The 21829-nt window shown below is 40.6% G+C and overlaps 1 protein-coding gene across 2 annotated transcripts; it reads left to right on the top strand.

Moving 5' to 3' along the window:
* Positions 1-2253: 2253 nt before the first annotated feature.
* On the top strand, positions 2254-21465 carry gpsm1b (G protein signaling modulator 1b). 2 transcript variants are annotated; one of them, XM_077542651.1, is made up of 14 exons: positions 2254-2402; positions 7927-8148; positions 9823-9958; positions 10027-10169; positions 11320-11443; positions 13202-13317; positions 13497-13652; positions 13724-13832; positions 13908-14022; positions 14346-14416; positions 14484-14657; positions 18422-18542; positions 18624-18826; positions 19781-21465. In XM_077542651.1, exons 1-14 carry the CDS (start codon positions 2341-2343, stop codon positions 19985-19987), a joined length of 1959 nt encoding a protein of 652 aa, XP_077398777.1. In that variant the 5' UTR covers positions 2254-2340; the 3' UTR covers positions 19988-21465. The 2 variants fall into 2 exon arrangements, with proteins under 2 accessions (XP_077398777.1, XP_077398776.1); XM_077542650.1 differs by lacking the exon at positions 2254-2402 and adding an exon at positions 5833-6394.
* Positions 21466-21829: the final 364 nt, after the last annotated feature.

The following is a 21829-nucleotide window of genomic DNA, read 5'->3' as shown; positions in this document are numbered from 1 at the left end:
ACTTATTACTTTTTATTGTGTGAAAGTGAGGCAGAGAGAGAAAATTATTGGAAAAATCAATAGAAATATAACTTTTATATACTCTATAATTTTTTATAGAAAAAAAACCCCTTCTACTTCTTTTAAACACAATTTCACATATGTTTCTTTTTCAGTGTAGCCCAGCCTGATACACTCTGCTGTTGAGTGACTAAAAGACCCAGGCCACTCTCATCCTCCCGCCCCTCCACCCCTCCTCACCTTCATCGCAGCAAAAAGGCTTGAGAGTTGTGCAAAAGATTACATTTGCCTTTGGCATTATGCAAATGATTTTGTCATTGCTGCGCCCCCCCATCACTCCCTTGTGGTCAATTAGTTTTATTGAGCATTAGCTTCAGCCTTTAAAGAACAAAAGCCCAAAAGCAAACAGTCTGCTTCTGATCATGCACTTCACACTAATAAACTGCCCTTGTGTCCTACTTGCACAGCTCACAATGACTAAACTCGGCTCACTTTATGCAGCAACGCGGTCGGTGACTTTTGACGCCGCCTGAGCGCCGCCTCGATGACGAGGGAAGATGCTCAACGGCGCAGGTTCCGTTTCTTGCATATCTATGATTAATATGCACATATTTTACATATATCCATCCACTGTCGATAGCTATACGTATATATTAGGGTTGCAGGTGAGCTGGATCCTATCCTAGTTAGCATACTTGCCAATGGCTGCATGTGCACTATTTCGATTTTATATTTTCAGAATTATAGTAACTATTCTCAACTAAAGTGTATAAACTGCACTTTAATGTGTTGCATTTATGATTTTGTTAATAGTAAAAAAAAGTCTTTAAAAAAAATAGAACACGCACACACACACAAGGAGGCAGATGGTTCTGTTTTTGTCAAACAGTGAGAGGCAAATTTAAATTGCTCAGTTTAAATCTGAAATCAGCTTATACTTCCAATCTCATTTTGCTTTTGCTGCTCCTCGCTCCGCTCCGTAATGAGCTGGTGCCGCTGATAGCCCCCTCCCTTCCTAAGGATTATTATTACTATTATGACAAAAATATGAAAATGGCAGGAGACTTGAAGAAGCGTATTACTCACAAGGGCAATTCATTAAATTAAGAGGCTTCTCTGAAAATAATACACCATAACCTTAAAGGGATGTTTGTGAGGCAGGATTATTTAGTTGCTGTATCTTTACCAGGGTACTTTTGCTCGCTTAATATTATTTTAAAGCAGGAGTGGCACATGGGCCCTATCAAGCCTGATTATCTTTTCTTTTTCTTTTTTTTTATTCCAGCGTTCTACCTCATTCCACAAACCTCCATGTTATGGTCATTGAATGAATAATATTAATTGTTTGTAGGTGTGAATGTGAGTGTGAACGGTACAATATGTGGTGACCAGTCCAAGGGTTTAATTCCCCCTCTGTCCCACAGTTACCTGGGATAGGCTCCTACTCACCAGTTACCTAAATGAGGATAAGCAGTTCTAAAATGGGGTGGATTTATCCCAAAATGCTCACAATATACAATAGAATCGTAAACACAGATAATACAATATAGTGCAACATGAATGAGTGAGGTCAGTATGTGTGGCTCTTACAGTATATGCAGAATTCACTAATGTACACTATCAAGAATATTAATTCAGGGGTGATTTTCTTCAGGAAAAGCAATTGTAGCACACCACTTATTTGACTTCATAAAGGATGGAAAATAGTTTTTGTACACGCTTAGCTCTGAAAATATGTTCAGCGTTTTCCCAGTACTCTGCTGACCTCTAGGGGTTTTTCTGAAGTATTGCACATCTGAGGAGGGGGGAAAAAAGCTTCATGTGACACGTCACGAGACAAATTATGACTATTCTCTATTAAGATTTGTTTTTCCGGTAGGGAGAAAAAAAAACTATTCTTTTAACATTATGGGCGTATGTGATGCCTTTTGTGAGGCAATTTCAACACTTGCTCGTTAGAATTACGACTTTAAATAATTTTCTGACTTAATGTTCTCATGCTAGGCTTTGCCACCATGTTCATACATAAAATAAATGTAAATAGTATCCATCCGTTCGATGGCACATTTTCAAGAGTAAACATGAAGTTAGGGTGTGAAAAAAAAATATTAGTCCTCGCGCTCGACTTCCTGTTATGGGACGTAACTTGTGGGTGGGGCTACGCAACGCTGTAGCTTTCTTCGCGGCTGCCATACTGTGGTCAATATACGGGGGGGAAAGGGGGTGAAAGAGGAGCAAAAAGACGAGTAAGAAAACCAGTGGTTTTAGGGGAGGGGGGCCAATTCGCCGTGTAGGGGCCTCTTTTTAGGGGGGCGGGCGGAGCAGGTACGAGGCGGCGAGATGGATCAGTCACTAGCAGACGGTGTGGAGCAGGAGCTGGCTAGCAAGCGGCTACATTCAAGGTAAGCCCTTTTCATTTAATAAATTGTCAAACCCTCAAAATGATCGAAAATGGCCGCTTTAGCGGTGGTTTGTGACTCCCGAGCACGGTTGGCAACCAGATCCCGGTTCCAATTTTCTGGCTGGACTTGAATGTAGACTGAGAAGCCCACGAGCACTTTTGTAGCGTGTAGATTTTGTCCATATAAGACAATAAAAGTACAATTTTAGATCGAAAGTTATCGCCACTCCAATGCACTAACTTAACACTTTATTAGGAACATTTGTATCATTTGCGATTCAGTACATTAAGGGTTTCCATACCGATCAACCTTATCATATTTACAGAGCTCTGCAATAAATTAGTTTTAAATGGGATTTACATTACGCATAAGACAGTTCGCAGGTATCCTAATAACATGCCATGCTTTTGTCAAACCACACCAATGATCAAGACGTAGAAAAAGCGATTGTAAAGAAATACACCTGTTAGTAAACTGTTATTCCTGTACATTGGAGCAAGTCAAAGATGACAACATTTGTAGTGCTGCGTGTTTGCCTCTAATGGGCGTGGCTTCGTCAGTGTGTGTAAAAAGTAGGGGTGGGAATCTTTGAATGTCTCACGATTCGATTCCAATTTTTGGGTCTGCGATTCGATTCAAAATAAAATTTTCGATTAAGAGCGATTTTTTTTTTGTTATTCAAAATGATTTGATTGACAATGATTTTTGCTTCAATCTATAGATGTGCAAGGAATTGTAATGATCTACTCCGGTCTGAATCGCTAATGCTAATTAGCGCGCTACTTGGGGCACTTTTATCACTCAAAAGAACAGCTCCACACTGCAAAAAAACAACTTTTATTGGAATAACAGTGTAATAGACTGCGTGGAACCGCACTGCCCCTCAGTGGCCAAACCGGGTACAACATGAACAGTGCTCCAAATAAAGGCACACACAGACAAAGGCAAGACAGTATCAAATAATTTAAATAAAATCCATTTGGGGACATTTAAAATCGATTCTGAATCGTACTAAATGAGAATCGATTTTTTTTTGGGCACACCCCTAGTAAAGTGTTCTTGATTCTTGGCAATTGTGAGGAAAAAAAGCCATACAGGGGAGGGGATTATATTTGGGCTAATAATACCAAATATGTCCCTGTGCTAGTGACATAACCCGAATTTGTGGTCTGTCGTTTGTCCAAAATAGGAATGCAGCACTATTGTCACGGTATCTCGGTTTCAAACTTGTCTCAATAACGGAGTGGGAAGTCACGGTTATTTGCAGATATTTAAAGTGGGGGAAATGCCATGATTGTGCGGTGCCTAACGTTGTGTTGTCAAGTGACATTTTCAACGTCTGCACGATGGTTTGACAGTCATAAGGTAAATACTGTAGAATGACTCCCTGTTCTGACATCTGCCCTCTGTGAGCTGTTGCTCTTTCTTTTCAAACAACACGTGACCTTCCAGCAACGTGTTGTTTGTTTTGTTCTTTGGGGAAAACAGAACTCACTTGAGAAGAGTTTTACCGTGAGACAAAAGGAATCAAGAACCTTTTAAGTGCACATTGCAGGAAGGGAAGGGGGAAAACATTCCTAGAGTTTCTCTCTGGTTTTCCGGACAACCAGCCGGTACAATTTGTAATTATAGCTGCATTACTGCAAATGTCCTGAACTAAGCAGAGTGAACAAGGTAATCGAATGATGACATGCTGTAAATCACATTTTAAACAACCAACAAACAGAGACTGCTAAACTTCGGTAAGTTTTAATGTGTGAGCGTGTTTACGTTTATGTTACATTTGGTTCAAGTGGAGCACCCAAAGTTGTAACACCTTGACCAACCTTTTTTTTGGAAAGCCATTTTGCCTTGTATTTTCTCCATCATTTTGGATAAACAGCTTGTCATAATATGTGACATTAGCATATCATGTGAGTCGTCAGTGCACCTTGTTTGACCTCATTTGCTTTCTTGATGTGGCGTAAAGATTTTTGTGGCTTGTTGTTCCAGAAAGTACTTTTTGAATTTGTCTGGATGTGTCCTGTGATAGGCTGGCTATTCTTCCAAAGTCAGCTGGTATAATCTTCAGCTCATTCGGACCGCAATGACCACAAGTTCTATAGAAAATACATGGGATGGATGACCTTATGGCATTACATTCAACTTAATAGGTTCCAAAGTGTTTCAGCAACGTCTGAATTCTGCAGTCGCCGTGTCAGACCACAGGCAGGCCACTGAAGGAATGGCAGTTTCCCCCAAACTGACCAATTTGAACGATAATAGTGGGCTGTATTACCACAAAGATGTCAAGAATGAAAGCCACTCTGTGAAGTGGAAATTCAATCAATTTTTCTTGTGCGGTTGGCTTTTTTCCCCCCTCTATCTTTTGTTTTCTTAGAATTCTTTCCATAGGTTCGATTCTTTAAAGTCAATAATATGTTGTTTATTGAGGCAGTATATTATAAATTAGGGGTGTGAATTGCCTCGTACCTGGCGATTCGATTCATAGGTCACGATTCTATTAGATACAGATTAATCATAATAATAATAAATATATATATATTTTTTTCAAAATTGTGAAAATACTCATCAGTAGTGATAGACAAATGAAGCTTCATGAAACACTTGTGATATTGTTTGACTCCTCTAGATGGCACTCTTGGTTTGAATGGGCCAGCTAGCTAGCTCGCTAGCAAAACAGCTAACCAGACAGACAGACAAATGAAGCTTTATGAAGCACCTGTGATATTTTTTTAACTCCTCTAGATGGCACCCTTGGTTTAAAAGCTAACCTCAAGTAAGATGTTTCGTTGAATATTTCCATCAAAAATCGTCATGCCCTACTTCCTGTTTGCCTTGGCTCATAATCAACAAGTTGGTTGGTCTTCTGTTTGGACAAGGTCGGATGACGTGGATTAACTATTAAATTGAATACAAAAGTCTTAAAATACAATATCATAGTTTCCTTAATGAAACAGGTATTGACTGGGCTAAACCCGCTAGCCATGTAGAATCTTCATATGACCAGAACATTTTGTACAGTTTGAGGCTTCTAACTCAATTGGCAAGAATTCCTAAAGACACACACTGCACAATCTTGAACGTCTTCCCAGACTCTCAGTCATCCAGGTCATGGGGTCCATAGCTGTGCAATGTATGTAAATTGTAGGCTGCTAAAAAATGTATATCCTTCGATTATATCCCTATTGTTTATATCATTATTTTACATTTCCGTTTCAGCGATTGAGGGGATTATGTCGTTTCTTTTCCTCCGCTTAGTGCTAGTATAATATTCCTTGGACAACTGAGTCTTTGGGATGGCCGAGGGTCTAATAAGGTTTCTGCTGTAGTAATCAAATAGTTGGATTAGTCTGGGCCACTTACTGCGCTGCTTGGACGCTATTAAGAAGATATATTAGCTGTCCCATCTCTCAGCCGTTCTCGGGCTTACGGTCACAGTGAAAAGTGCTCTTGCTTTGTGCCAAAGCTTTTTTGGTTGTTCTCTCCATGTCTGTTGTGGAATTGTAACAGGTTGTCCAGGACAGAGGACGAACAAGAGTGTGTGGATAGTAAAAAGAGATGCAGCACAACAGCTGCTAGTCTGGATTACTTCAACATGTTTTTTCATTTTTGCCGAGCGACAAACTTGGAGCGGCTCCGGCTTGGATTTATCTAGATTCAAGACGGTCTGTTTTTACAACCTGAGAAGCAGATGTGATTCTTAGGGCTTGAATTTCAACTTGGAATTCGGTCATTGTTTTCTTTTGGACATTTTGGATTCCACTGTAGTAACACTGAAGGACAACCGTCCTCCATGACTATGTCAGGACAAATTGCTAACTCATCCAACGAGTCATCCTAATGGCATCGGAATCATGCCCTCTCACTGGGGCAGAGCAGGCGGTGTGCAGGCTGGTGCACCGCGGCCCTCGACCTCAGGCCATGCTCAAGCCCTTGCATTTGGAGTTACAGGTTTTTGTGGACAAGACACTCGGCAAGCAAAAGCACAGGTAATGAAACTGGATGGCTAGTACTGTGCTCATCCTCTCCTTAATGAGCGAGTCCATGAAAATCAGCAGAGCTACAGACTGTAGAGGGGGGGGGACAGTGGCTTCAGGTCTCAGAAAGTAGCATTTATGTTGGAAGTTTTGACATTTCTCTTAGCATGACGTCTTTTTCACTTTTTCTGTATCCCTTTGTCTACTTCACTTTTATATTTTTATGCAGGATCGTGAGTGATCGGCGGTAACAATGAATACACAGAGACTGATATACTGTGCTAGAACAAATGTGCCTTTTATTCCCCGCAAACAGCAATCAATACACTTCAACGCTAAGCAGCATAATATGATCATCATCAGCGCTTACCTTGACACTCGACCAGAGAGCCGACGGTCCGGGTAGAACGATAGTACGTATCCCACAGCTGACTCAACCCACACCGTGTGCCGCTCCGTCTTTTATTCGTTTACAAAAAGTTGTGAGCGTGAGAAGCCGGGCTGGCCAAGCCCTCTCCCAAGCACCCTCGAAAACATGTTTCCGAAGCAGGGAGGACTATAGTATAAACAAGGAAAAGTTCCCAGGTTGATTCCGCCCTTTATTCACAAATTGTTGGGCACCTGGATTCGTACAACAGTTCAGGACAACAACATATCCTTATATAAGAGGTTACATGAGGACATATCAAACCATGGTTATTTTCCCTTCACCCTTCCATAAATTCTAAACAGTAGTTTTTGCGCAGTCAGGTATTCAGACAAACGGTGAAGAAAACTTGATGTGCAGTAGCCGTCAGGTGAAGTGATTCAGGAATACAGTGAAATGGCCCTTGACGTTTTCCCCCACTAAGCCTATTACTGAATAACATATGGTACACGTATCTTTCTTGCCTACATCGGCAGCATATGTACATTAGAGTAGATTGAGGGGGTAATCCTTGATTAACTACATTCTATCCGGAATTTGGCATAGCCACCAAATATGGCGCCCTTAAGTTCATCCTGGACAATACCATCAATATACTGTTGAAGAAAAGCATGTTTTTTGTCCGTGTCTTCGTTGTCTTTCGGGTAGAGAGAATGTTGATTATCTGAATACAGGCTGGAGATCGGTGAACAGTTCCTTTGGGCAGAAATTGCGATAACGCTCACAAAGCTTTACTGAGGAAATAAGGAAAATTCAAACAGTTATGACTAAATCTGGGCAGACCCTCTTCAATACTCGTACACTTTGCTGATGACGCTGTGCTTCCATTCACAAACTTTTCATGGAATTCTGCGCTCCGTTTACAATAAAGCACTTGTCAATGAACACAAAGATGCCTTGTACGCTGCCAGCCTCAAACAGTGCATGTGCTGCAGTGGTTGCCATGGTAACCATAGCGTTGCGTTTGAGAAGCCCCCCTGTTGAGAGGCGTCTTATTATTTATTACATCTTTGTGCCACGCGGGTTATGCAGTGGAAAGGTATCATTGCTAAGGCAACAATAAGAAAAGAAAAGAGTTGTAAAAAGTGTAACAAATATCCAAATGACCATCATCCAGGATGGAGGCGTCCTGCTTGGAGTTGGCCTTGGAAGGGGAGCGTCTGTGCAAGGCAGGGGACTTCAAAGGTGGGACGGCGTTCTTCGAGGCGGCTGTGCAGGTTGGCACGGAAGACCTGAAGACCCTCAGCGCCATCTACAGCCAGCTGGGAAATGCTTACTTCTACTTGAAGGAGTATGGGAAAGCCCTGGAGTACCACAAGCATGACCTCACTCTGGCTAGGTGAGATAATTACATGTCCTAATTTTTTTTCTTATTTTTTTTTTTCTCCCCCATCGTGTTAGTTTTTCAGGTTAAAGCTGCTCAATGTTGAAATTTGCCCCAAAATATCTTTACGATAATTATTAGACTATTTATGACTCAAACGTTTTCTAATTAGCACCTTCACAATGGTTCCGCCTGCAAGCCTCTGGCCAATAGTTATCAGACTGGATTCAGGTTCGAATTTCCCGCCCTCTGTCTACGGATGTGATATCATCCGTATAGGGGTATTCATAGGTCACGTCAAGTCAATTATTGTGATTTTTAATTTTTTTTTTTTTTACTCAAATTTAGAAAATACTAATCAATAAATTTGTACATGTACACTGTAAGATTTGTATGAAAATGTACTTCAGGTTTATAAACTGTGGTCCACCGTATTTAACAAACAAACAAATCAAATTTTAAGGCTTAATGTTCCATTAATATAACATTTTTCTATGCTTAAAGTGTAAACCCTAACTCTACTTAAGACATTTTGTTGAATATTTCCATTAAAAATTGATCTTTAAAAATCGATTCGGTTGCATATTTAATCGATACGAGAATTGTGCGCTGTAATATCACGATATATTGCCGAATCGATTTTTTTAACACCCCTACATCCGTGCATTGTGTATGTGAAATAGGGAGTGTGCATTTTCAATTTTGGGCCACACAAGGCAGTAGCAATTCGAAATTCGATTTCCCTGCAAAAAAAAAAAAAATGTTAATCCGTGTTTTCATTGGACAATGATGTGCATCAACCTTGATTTTTGATAGGCAGTTCCTTTTAGATGTATATTTTTAAAACCATGACATGTTTTTACAACTCGTCCTAGGTTAAAAAAAAAGTGCTTGCATAATTTGTTTGGCAGTTTTTATGCAGAATGCCCTTTCGGAGACAACAATTTCTTATTCTACCTTGGTACGGCCTGTGGCTGGATAGTGGGGCATTGGCTTGCTTTATTTTCAAAATAGAATTGCATTTTTTCAATCAAATTGCATGACCTATTTTTCTGTTGCTTCATTTCACAAGTATTTTTGATAAATTTTTAATAGTTTTTGGCTTACTGCCCAATTTCCTCCCCAAAATGAAATAGCCTTATTAAGATAAGGCAACATACATTTTCCAAGTGCTGCGATTAATTGCATGATTTTTTCATTAAAAAATTTTTTTTTAAACAAATACATGGTACAATAATCTGTATGTATTAAAATTTAAAAAAATTCTGAGTGCTGTTTAATGTTATTAAACTTCTTTTTTTTTGCATGCATGTAGGGGATGAGGTGTAGCGTTTTACCCACACAATGTGATGCAAAAAAAGTGAGTGGACTTTCAATTTGGCAACAGCTATGATTGAGGAGCTCTGAGAAATCTGGCACCCCATTGTGAATGCAGGTGGTATATTTGTGGCAGGGGAGTGATTAAAGACCCCCGCGGGGAGGATTTACCTCGTTACATTACAGACCTGGCAAGGCCGCGGGGAGCTGGTCCCTGTGAATCTGCTCATTAAAAGGCACTTTACTGCCTCTTCAAATTAAATCAAGTCTAAGCGCTGCACTTTACAATTTAAACCAGGGCCATTTAATTTTATAGAGAATTGCTGTATTAACACAAGCACTAACTAACACACGCACATTTTGCTCTCCCAGGACTATCGCAGATCGAATTGGAGAGGGAAAAGCCAGCGGTAACCTCGGCAACACGCTGAAAGTGCTGTGTCGCTTTGACGAAGCCGCCGTCTGCTGCCAGAGGCATTTGGATATTTCTCAAGAGCAAGGCGACAAGGTCCGAAAAAGCTCTGGATGTCGTAACTACAGCAGCTATGCTTCCTTTTTGACTTGATTGTGCTTTAGGTTGGTGAGGCCCGTGCGCTTTACAACGTTGGCAACGTGTTCCATGCCAAAGGCAAGCAGCAATTGTGGGGCTGCACCCAGGAGCCCGGAGACCTTCCCCCCGACGTCAGAGACACGCTACAACGGGCGACGAGCTTTTACGAGTCAGTATTCTTCTTCCTATTGAATGCCAATAAATTACAATATGGTAGAAATGTAACTTAAGTAGTTCATTTCAAAAAGTGAAACTCAAACTGATTCATTGAACACGTGAGAAAATACTTTTTCAAAAAGTATAGTACGAAAGGCAAATTCCTACCGTATGTCTTAATTAAAAATATGTTGGTTGTTTATGCAATGTTAGCTCCACTTCTGCGACCACACCAGGAACAGAAACTGTTACAATGCGAGACAATAACCTATTTTATTATATACATTTGTGACATTAGACATTAGATGTTATATTGGAATGAAATTGCGCCTTTTTTTCTTTCTTTTTACAACCCCTTGGTACACCTCTATACAATGTGAAAATTTTTATTGCACCCCTGTAAAATACAGGGATGTGATTTTTCCGCTAATTCGCGGAATTCTGCTTTTTTTATCTCCCCCCCCTCCCTACTTTTTTAGTAGTTCATTGTGTATGCACATGACAGATAACATCTTCTGCTATAACAAAGACATTTGTGGTATGCTCTAATATGAGTTACTTTTCATTTGGTCATGATACAATTATTTGTTCATGAAATTTGAACTCTTCAACAATATTTATGTGTTAACTTAGTAATCACATTAGTTAGATATGATGATATTCTCAGTGAGTTTTTAAAAGCAAAGACAGTCCAATGTTTTTGAATGTGACTGATTTTGAGTTGACTAAAACTGCCATTTTATATGGGATAGTTCAATATACATTGAAAATTTATGCTGTTGTTTTGCATTGAAAGTACTTAAAAACACGGAAAACCCATGAGCTTGCCCCCCGTGTCCCCCCACCAGGGCACTGCCCTGGACCTAGCTGGGTGCCAGCGGCCCCCAGACCCCCGGCTAAATTTTCAGATAATTTCACTTTGGTCAAATCACATCCCTGAAAATAAATTGATTTTTTATTTTTTTTTATTTTTATTTTTTCTGTATCCCCCTAAAGTTGTTAGCATAGCAAGTAAAACCAAAGCAAAAAAAAAGTTGCTCGATCGCACCTGGTCAAGCCAATGATGGTAATGTTAGGAATTTGAAGACAAACTTCTCAGTGTTCTCAATGCTACATTGTGTGTTAGCAATATCTACATAATACTTTGTCTGCTGTCTCTTCAGGATGAACTTGTGTTTGGTGAAAGAACTGGGCGATCGTGCCGCTCAGGGCAGAGCGTACGGCAACCTGGGCAACACGCATTACCTTTTGGGAAACTTTGTCGAAGCCATCAAGTTCCACAGGCAGGTCAGACATCCCGAGCGTTTCCATTGTCTCTTTACTACACTCACTTACGATGGAAAGCTAGAACAGGAAGACTCCGAAGATCACAGCTTGAGTCAGTAACTTGGCTGATCATTCAGTCTCATTGATTTATAGCAAGTTTGTCAACTCGCCATATTGGCGTGATCATCCCTCACATTTTGCTTAGTTGTTTTTCCATTGTGCAGTGCTTCGGTGGGTTGAGTGTTATGCTTTGCGGTTTTAGGGTCCTGGCCAACTGTCTTTGATCTGCTGTTATGAAAACATCAGGCAAAAATGTGTGCTTTGCACAAACTCTGTGCTGGAGACAATTCACACTATTTTACACTGTCAGTAAAATGCATAATTTTTCTCATGTCACTGTTCTGCATAGACAGCACAGACGAGGAGTGGTTGGAAAAAGTCAACCCAGCAATTTTCAGACAGGTGGATCCGAGTCTTAACAGAGGGTAAAAGATGCCCCTTTTAAACTGCTTATGTCGTTTTTCCAACCCCTTTTTATTTTATTTTACTGTTCTATATAAAAGTACCGACACGTGGACGCAAGGGGAAAAGTTGACCTGGCAATTTTCTGCCTTTTGAGGTATCATCAGATCTGCATCAGTGACGGAACAGTGCCTGTGTGTAAATCCCCTTTTCATATTGCATGTAAAAGCACGATTCTGCTTTTAGCAGTGGCCCTGGACCACCCAAAGTTTACTGACGCTGGCCGGACAGGTCCAGTACAAATTTCATGAATAAATATATTGTAATCGACATGTTCTTGTTTCTTACGTTTTTTTTTCCATCCATATATCTATTTAAAAATATAGATATTTCATATTAATATTGACATTAATGTTTTATTCATTTAAATTGATCATGTTTTTGCGTATCAGGTTAAATCCTTTAATAAGCAATGGCTTGAACGAAATGTAAAGCCCAGAAATTTTCAAATTATAAATACGGTAATTTCTGGACTATAAGCCCCTACTTTTTTTCACTTGCATTTGACTCTGCGGCTAATACAAAAGTGCGCCATATCCACCAGATCACAAGGGGGCGCACTATAAAGGAAGCGCAAGAGCGTTGGGCAGAGCAAAACTAACCAAGTGAGCCCAAATACAGTAGGAGAGACAGAATGAGACAATGGGGGGGGAAAAAGTAGTGGGAACCTGGTGCGGTAACATTAAAACACCTGCGGCTTATATGTGTAACAAACTCAAGTATTCCCCAAATTTAGCTAGCGCGGCTTATAGTCAGGTGCGCCTTATAGTCTTGAAATTACATTGTATAATTATATTTTACACTGCAAAAAAAATAAGGGACACTAAATATTAGTTAAACATTTAAATGTATTCGTATTACATCACTGAATATGCATAGCCAGTGCCGGTTCTGCAAGAGCTGCCACAACCTGTCCTTGGGCCTCCACCCAAAAAAAGTAAAGTGGGACCTGCTGTAAAAGCTGCCATTTTCTCGTCTTTTTTTCCCTGCATTGCTGTCAGTATACATGCCACCAAAACGGAATTAGTGGGAAGACAGTCGACCCAGAAATGTTGCCTCACTGACATGACTTCAGTTGTCCCTTTCACTAGTCACATATTTTATGTCATACTAGATAGTAAAAGGTAAAGGCAGATATGAAAGAATTTTGTGGGATCTCATTCTCTATATAAAACGGACTTCTGAAAATAAATGTGAGCAATGTAAACATTTTCTATTGCTTCATGTTATTAACTCACGCTTGCATTTTTGTTACAGAGATTATCCATTGCAAAGGAGTTTGGTGACAAGGCAGCAGAGCGACGAGCCTACAGCAATTTGGGGAACGCTCTGATATTTCTGGGCCAGTTCAACACAGCCACGGACTACTACAAGTGAGGGGAAAGACAGCCTGACACCTAGTGGTGGTTGGAGGAAGTCCTCAAACATTTTAGTGCTATGTTTTTTCAGACTGATGATCAATAATTAAATCATTTTTGTTTACCTCTCTGTGACATGTACTGTGACCATATTTAGGGACTGTTGATAAACAAAATCACAATTTCTCTTGTAGGAAAACTCTGCAGCTGTCACGGCAACTGAGGGACCAGGTGATGGAGGCTCAGGCCTGTTACAGCCTCGGAAACACCTACACACTTTTGCAGCAATACGACAGAGCCATTGAGTATCACCTTAAGCACCTGTATATTGCTCAGGATCTCACAGACAGGTAAGCAGCGGTTGTTGACGTCACATTTACACAAGCGTGGAAGTTAAACAAATATTGGCGTGTTCCGTCAGGGTTGGCGAAGGCCGAGCCTGCTGGAGTCTGGGGAACGCCTACGTGTCTTTAGCCAATCACAAACAAGCGCTCCACTACGCCCGGAAACATCTGGAGATCTCTAAAGAAGTGAGGCTTTTTCCGTGAAAACAAACACTTTTTGATTCTGACATGAATTCTGACCTCTTTGTTTCTATATGACAGATTGGGGACAGGAATGGCGAACTGACAGCCAGGATGAATGTGGAGCAGCTGATGGAGGCTTTGGGTGTTAGCGATGCTGACCTTTCACCGTCTAGTTCAGAGTTTGAGATGCAAGGTGACATCAAAACTTTAGTTGGTTTGATTTTTGTTCTCTTCATCTGATTTTGAGGCCCGATTCGGATATAAAGCTATCCGATTTATTGCTTTTTCTCGAATGGCAGCCTTGCCAATTGGAGTAAGAAAAAAATAGTCGAATTGTGTCACATGCGCACAAAACCGTGTTATGATGTGACGCGCCTGTCAGCTGAAAATTCACATTTACAGCTCCACGGCATTCAAGTAGTCAAACAGACACTTATTCATTTGTATCATAAAAACTGTGACCGCTGGCAATCTGCTCCGTGTTGTCTCATGATGTCGTCTTTACGGTTTCTCAAGGAGCGAGGCCTAAATTCACTAAGAGGAACAGCATGGATAGCGTGGAGCTGTGGAAGTTGTCTTCATATAAGGTAAAACTGCTTGCACACGACGTCGGAAGTCATCGCACTTGGCATGTGACCGACTTGTTTTCCGTAGGATGGCGAGGGCCACGACGAGGCCGAAAGCATACCCAGAAGGTCGAAGAGTCAGACCGCACAGACGGGAAAAAGGAAAGGCTATCCTGACAGCCGGTCGTCGGACGAAAGGCCCTGGTTGGACTCTCCCGTGGATGCCGATGACATCAATCTGCAAGTTTCGCCTCCGGTGCCGGTGAGTAGACTAGATAACTCGGTTCCTCAGGTGGAGGCTTCCTCTTAATATAATAAACAAGCAATTTTCTGGAGCATACTTCTGCCAAGGATATTACGTTTGCATTTGTCTTTAAATTATCCATTTCCTTAACCGCTTGTCCTCACAAGGGTCGCAAGGGGGGGGGGGGGTGCTGGAGCCTATCCCGGCTGGCTTCGAGCAGTAGGCGGGGTACACCCTGAACTGGTTGCCAGCCAATCGCAGTCTTTAAATTATACGTTCAATTTTAGTGCCTGTTCAGAGTGTCCTCGGGTCTCTTTTCATTATATGAGAGACACAATTAGCCAGGTTCAATTGGGGATTCCTTTAATTTCCCATGAGCTTGCTCAGCATTATATAATAGGTCACCCACGGTGGACAAGTACTCATCCCTCATCTGCTTATTCCTTTGAGCTGATTGATGGGTGTGATGTAAAAAATAATCGTTAGACCGCAACACTTGCTTTTAACTCAACTGGTTAGTAGAAATGAGTGTCAATTCTTAATAAACTTGCTAGGCTGGGGCAACTCACTCCATTTAGTATCTGTTTTGATTTTTGACCATTTTATTAGGCAGCCTATAAATTGGTCTGTTTTGATTGCTGTCAAATCCCCCCTCCGTTATTGGTTTGTTACTACCTCCAAAGACAAAAGTTTGAAAAAACCCCAGCGATTTGGATGTCAGAAAAAAAAAAAGAAGCAAATTTCTGAGTTGGGTGTGAATAGGGCTGGGCGATATGACAATCTTAAATCATGTGAGGGCTGACGATCTGTCATTTATGCGGAATCGTCTGATGGCGACGCAAAGCATTTCAGTACTAGTATTTGATCGTCGGCTCATTTTCTGCCACTGACTGAAGGCCGGCCCCTATTTGACAGCCAATCAGTGTGATCAAGTAGCGCACATACTTTGCTGCTTTATAATTTATATTTCTCTATACAAAAGGTGTTTATTACCGCGCTATTTATTCAATGCTATAATTTCCGGCGATTAAAATTTTTAATCATAATTAGTCGGATGACTTCTCTAGTTAACTCACGATTAATTTACAAACTTTATATCGGCTCTAAATGTACAATAAAACCGTTTTTTCTAGGTTTTCATACTTTTGTTAACAAAAGTGGGAAAAAAATGTTAACCTTATAGAAATAAAGTGAATTTTTTACATCTATAGCTGTCAATGGCAGTGAATGAATAAAATCTTGATTAAAAAAATCATGCCATTTTATTTTTTGCAAGATCACCCACCTCTCGGTCTGAAGTAATTGCAATGAAATTCTAAGTGTCAATATTGATGACACTTTATTCATTGTATTACCGTTGGCATGGAAACAATGCTCGCTTGACATTGTTGCCTCTTGTTGGCCAAGTGTTGCCACCGTTGGCATGCAATCTACTCATAACTGCGCCCTCGCACCCGCCGTCGTCCCTCCCCCACCAGCACTCTGATAATGTGACCTTGATCACAGAAGCGCTTCCCACCCTCTCCCCACCGCCAACCCTTCCTATAATGACTTGTTTTCCCACAGTGGCTGAATGGCACAAAAATGGCTCGCAGATGAGAGTGAGGGAGTGCAAGAGCGAGAGAGGGAGGGAGGGAGGGAGGGAGTGTGTGCATGAAAGCAGAGTTGGCTGCAATAGAAAGGCACAATTGGGGAGGAGAGGAGCTTTGAGGGATGTAAGGTGGTTGGGGCGGACGTAAGGGGAGAGGAATGACAGAGGGCGAGTTGCGAAGAGGAAGCGCAGCAGCCGGTGAGTTGTTTCATTCATGCTTTTTATGAAGTTAGCCTTCACACTCACGCATATCTTTACGTGTTGTTGTTTCTAACTGCTTTGTTACAAAGTTAAAATGCAAATGAAGCAAAATGTGTCGTTTTGTCGACCGCGCCAAGGCCGAAGTGGACTTCTGCTGACCTACTTCACATTATGCCATGAGGCGTAGAGACCTCAACTTTTTTATTTTAAGCCTAAACACTAAAAACTGTATTATTTTCTGAGAAGTTAGCTGCAGTGATCTTTTACAACTTTTATTGGCCGTCTATGTGTTTCTAATGAGAAACCTAATTGTCTAGAATGGTGCTGACTGCTGCCAAAAGCAAACAATCCCTCGCTTTCATAGATATCTTCTACATCTTGCTTGTGCCTGAGATTTGTCACAAGTTCAACTGGAAAAAAATCATTTATGCAATTGAAGTGTGGGGGGGGAAATCATCACAGATTCACAAACTTATCTGGCTCAATCTAGTACTGGGATGGGCAACTGGCCCACGCCCACACTCGGAGTGGCTCTTGATTAAATTTTGAAAATAGACATTTACTGCAGCTGAGGAGTTGTAAGTTGTAATAACAGCGTTCACCACTAGATGGCAGGCATTGCTTATCTCATTCACTCTCATCCATTTGACTGGATTTTGACTGATTTTCCATTTTTCAGCAATTAGCATTATAATTTATCAAAGTTTCATCATTATTTACAAATCAGTTTAAAACACTGGGGGGAAAGCCATTTTGATCTCTTATACTCTGCTGCCACCTGCTGGCCGTTTTTGTAATAACTACCATTGCTTTAAGCTTTCTCTTCAGTTCAGAGGCTACATCAAAGCCTTCTGTATGCTCCAGCATAAAAAACATAAAACGTATAAAGGACCATGGTAATATTTAAAATAGAACGTATTTATACGTTTTTGGGAGCAAATGAGCTAAGAGCACCTCCAAACCCAAGACTGTACTGCTGCATCAGAGAAGTAAGTGGGTAGATCAAGAAAATGGTCTTTCAGGGAAAAGCCGTCAATGATGAATTAAACACAAACTTATCTGCACGGTTTGCCTCGTAGAGAGTAGAGACGTTATCAGCCGTGAAAAACGTCAACATAAGTCGCCACTACAACACTGACCTCATAAGTACCGGTACGTAGACAGCGATTGTGTTTGTTTGTTTTTTTATAAGGACCGTTGACGGTTGTGTGATGTGCATGAGGAGTTTGTTAATGTGTCCCCCCCCCCCCCCAAAAAAAAAGGATTTGCATGCTTTTGTTGACGAGGTATCAACACCCAGGGTTCCTTCAAGCAGAGGAGACGAGGGGCTCCTATTTTTTGTTTGCTTTAAAGTATTTTCTCTATGCATTTGAGTAGTCAAATAAATACTTTTATGTACATTGGTTCAGTAAAAAAAAACAAAAACATAAATGTATACACATACTTTTTCCCTATTCTAAATGGACGTCTGTTCAGTAAGGGTACGGTCCGATATGCCGATGTGTTTTTTTTTTTTAATACATATTTTCCATGTGCTAGGTAAAAAAAAATAAAAATAAAAAATATATATATATATATATATATATATAAACAATATGTCAGTGTCTTATGGCGTACCACAGGAACTTTACCCTGGAGCTTGGAACTTTGGAGGACCATGAGAAATTTTGGTCTAAATTTTGCTCTAGGGTAGTTTTATCAGTGCCAAAAAAGAAGACTGCTATCTGATTGTTACATTTTTAGTACAAAAACTGTCTGCAAACGTTGGTAGAAATGCAGCCATATAGACCCATGAAAGGAAACACAGTTGCACTAATGGAGGTCTCTTGTGATTCCATCAAATTACTTCCCCATATTACTCAATGGGAAAATACTCATTATGCGTAATCATAATGGACATCCTGTTCAGTTGTCTCATGGGCAGCTTAGGTGCTTCCTAAAATGGCTGACCTTGCTTGTGTGCGCGCGTGCGTGTGTGTGTGCGTGTTAGAAACTTGGCCGTGACCCCTCCGATGAGGACTGCTTTTTCGACCTGCTCAGCAAGTTCCAAAGCAGCCGCATGGACGATCAGCGCTGCCGCCTCGATGAACCACACAACGGCGACGGCCAAGGTGCCGCCCTGAGTGACATGATTGGTCGGTTGCTTGTTACTCCCTCAATAAGTCATTTTTTAATTTGACACCCCCCTCCAGATCCCGCAGTGACCACCTCCCCCCAGACGGAGGAGCTATTTGATTTGATCGCCAGCTCTCAAAGTCGCCGCCTGGATGACCAGCGCGTCAATGTGGGGAACCTTCCCGGTCTCAGGATCACACAGAACAACTTGGGACACTTGGTGGGGGAGGGCGAGCAGGAGCCCAGCGACGACTTTTTCAACATGCTCATCAAGTGCCAGGTAGAATACTCACTTAAATATTGAGACATTTCGTTGAATGAACTCAATGGACAAACGTTTTGGGATTGGCTGCCATACAGTGATTGAGAGACTGTGTTTGGAATCATACACTTACTCGCTGCTCCCTAAACACAATATGAAATACTATAGGGTTTGTTATATAGTGGGCTATATGGTGCCCAATCGAGTCAAATGATAAACGGTTTTCTTTACATGAAATTAGAATGTACCAGATCAATGTCAGCCAAGTATTGAATTTCTTTAAAACTATCAATCTTGAATTTCTTTAAAACTATAAATATCAGCTCGATCGAATCAGCTGATAGTTAGCTTTTTTTTTTCTGTAGTGTCATCATTCAATAAAAATAATTCAATCAATAATTATGATGTTACAGCCAACAGTCTCGTTTACACCATGAATCTTTGAGTAAAATCTAGCTTATTTTTAGTCTTATGAATGGAACCACCTCCACAAAGTAATAGTGTCTGAATTGTGATTGACGTAGTAAAAAATAAAAATATAATTTCAAGATACATTATAGGTTATATTGAGGCACTACATAGGGGATAGCTTTCTCACTAGACATTTGAACAGCACTACAAAATGGTGAACTCATTACTTTATAGTTATCCACATTGGATAAGAAGTCTTTTCAACTAAAGCACTACAAGAGTAAATGCCCTTTTACATGGTTGTTTTTAAAATATTAAGTTTTTACAACACAATAATTGTGTGATGTTGTTTTTCAATCTTGCGCACAAGAAATACACAAAAAACTAAAACTAATAAAAACTACACTAAAATGAAGCATTAAAAAAACTAAAACTAATACAAACTAATAAACTTGCTCTGAAACTAATTGAGAAAAAAAAAACTCTTCCGTACAAAACTTTTATAACCTTGATCTGTATACAAATATATGCTGAATATTTCATATTTTTGTGTGACTGCAGTCCTCTCGGATCGACGACCAGCGGTGTTCCCCGCCCGAAGCGGGCCCCCATGCCCCCACGGTGCCGGACGAGGACTTTTTCAGTTTAATCCAGCGGGTGCAGGCCAAGCGCATGGACGAGCAGCGCGTCCACCTGTCCACCGACGAGCAGGACAGCCCGGGAGACGAGTCGCCCGATCCCGAGCCGCCCGGCGGGTTCCCCAGCTAGGGATGCGGGTAAAGCGGGGTCTCCCCTCGTGTCCCCGAGACCATGATAAATGCACGTCAAGAAAGGCCGCTCGCTAGCAAAAATGTCCACGTGCAACAGGTGGTGCCATTTGATTCATATGTTTAATCATATGGAATTTCTCAATATTTGACCGCCATTACTCTTAATTAATAACATAACATGTGAACTCAGATATGATGCCTTAATCAGCATTTTCTTTTCCCAGCCTCAAGATTGTACTTTTAGAAGCACACCAACTCTTTAGGAATCATTTGAATTCTCATCGCTCAATGATTTTGCACTGAAATCTGAAAGCAGATTTATGGACATTAGTAACACATTTGATCAGTTATGTACTGTACATTGTCCCCCCCCCCCCTATTTTTATTTTGTGGGCAACATAGTGGTAGTAGTGAGTGGTTTGCACATCTGCTTCACAGTTCCGAGGTTTGCGATCTCTGGACTTCCTGTGTGAGGTTTGCATGTTTTCCCACTTCCACATTCCAAAAACATGCATGTGTGGTCCATTGAAGACTCTAAATTGTGTGATTGTAAGTGTGAAGTCTAGTTTGTCTGTGAGCCCCGCGACTGGCATTTGTTTTGTGAAAAACAAGTTTATGTGCCAAGATACATGCCAAATCTTGGTTTGATGATTTTTAAGCAAAAAAAAAAAGAAAGAAAAAAAGAACTTGAATTATTGCTGCTTTAATAAGCATTCATACAAGACTGGCGTCACTGATGTTCAGTGATGGTATTACTGTAGTTAATACTATGCAGTGGTAAAATGTGAAAGCATGTGATGCTTATTATTCGTAACACACCAACCAGTAAGTGAGATTACAGAGCAAAAAGTACAGTATCGTATTATGAAAGGTGTTATCCGGGCCACAGCAATGCGGATGAAATACTGCACCCTTGTGGTCAAAGCCCTGTATTACCTCTGCAATTCAATGTATTGGGAGTATTGCTGTTTCCCTTCTGCCCACAGTAAGAGTAATACTGTACTGTAGTGATATTGCACTTGACCCATGTTGAAACTCTGCATTTTTGTTAGATAATTACGCAAAGAAGGGCTGTGAGAAGTTTGGAGAAGAAACTCCTTGGCGTGCAGACTTGTCAGCTAAAGATGTTTTAAAGCGGTGAGTAATGTGATAAGTGTAATGGTACGAAAATGTTTAATATGATTTGCTAGGCTTTTGCTTTTTTTTTTTTTTTTATATGTGTGTATAATTATATATAATATATACAAAGGTGGTGCATACCTCGTTTTTGTACCTCAAAATATGACTCGGAAGAGAGAGAAACAAAACTGGGAGCTGCTGTTGCTGTGATTTTAACTTACCAGGTACGCTTCCATTTATCACTGCCATAATTTGTATATATACAGTATATGAATATATTTTGTATTTATGTTCCGTTTGGGGGGTGCGAGTAAGTCTACCGTGCTTTTAATAAAAATGTTCCAGAAGTTTACTGTGGATCTGCGCTTGTTACACGCTTATTGGTTTTCTGCATAACTCGACTGCCGACAGCAAATATGATTGCAAAATTATATATATATATATAGATATAGATACTGCAATGGGTAGATGACATTCCACAATGTTTGCTAGAACGAAGCACAAAAGGCCTCTTGACAAAAACCTGCTTCCTTGTGATGGAATGTGAACAGTTCACGCAAACAAAGATTTTAATTCGGTCCCATGGTTTTTGTTTACTAAGCCCCCAAAATGCCTTAACCCCCACCATTGTGTTGTCTTGGGTTGCAGCTATTCACTTTGAATAGAACATTATATATATATATATATATATATATATATATATATATATATATATATATAT

Source organism: Vanacampus margaritifer, chromosome 14 (genome assembly GCF_051991255.1).
Source record: "Vanacampus margaritifer isolate UIUO_Vmar chromosome 14, RoL_Vmar_1.0, whole genome shotgun sequence".
Classification (NCBI taxonomy): domain Eukaryota; kingdom Metazoa; phylum Chordata; class Actinopteri; order Syngnathiformes; family Syngnathidae; genus Vanacampus; species Vanacampus margaritifer.
The sequence above is the reverse complement of the archived record's forward strand: the minus strand, read 5'-3'. Positions and strand labels throughout refer to the sequence as shown.

Coding starts and splice junctions, on each gene's coding strand:
- gpsm1b (XM_077542650.1), top strand. CDS start 6,246: ATGGCATCGGAATCATGCCCTCTCACTGGGGCAGAGCAGGCGGTGTGC. Junction 6,395..7,926: donor CTCGGCAAGCAAAAGCACAG/GTAATGAAACTG, acceptor ACCATCATCCAG/GATGGAGGCGTCCTGCTTGG. Junction 9,959..10,026: donor CTCAAGAGCAAGGCGACAAG/GTCCGAAAAAGC, acceptor ATTGTGCTTTAG/GTTGGTGAGGCCCGTGCGCT.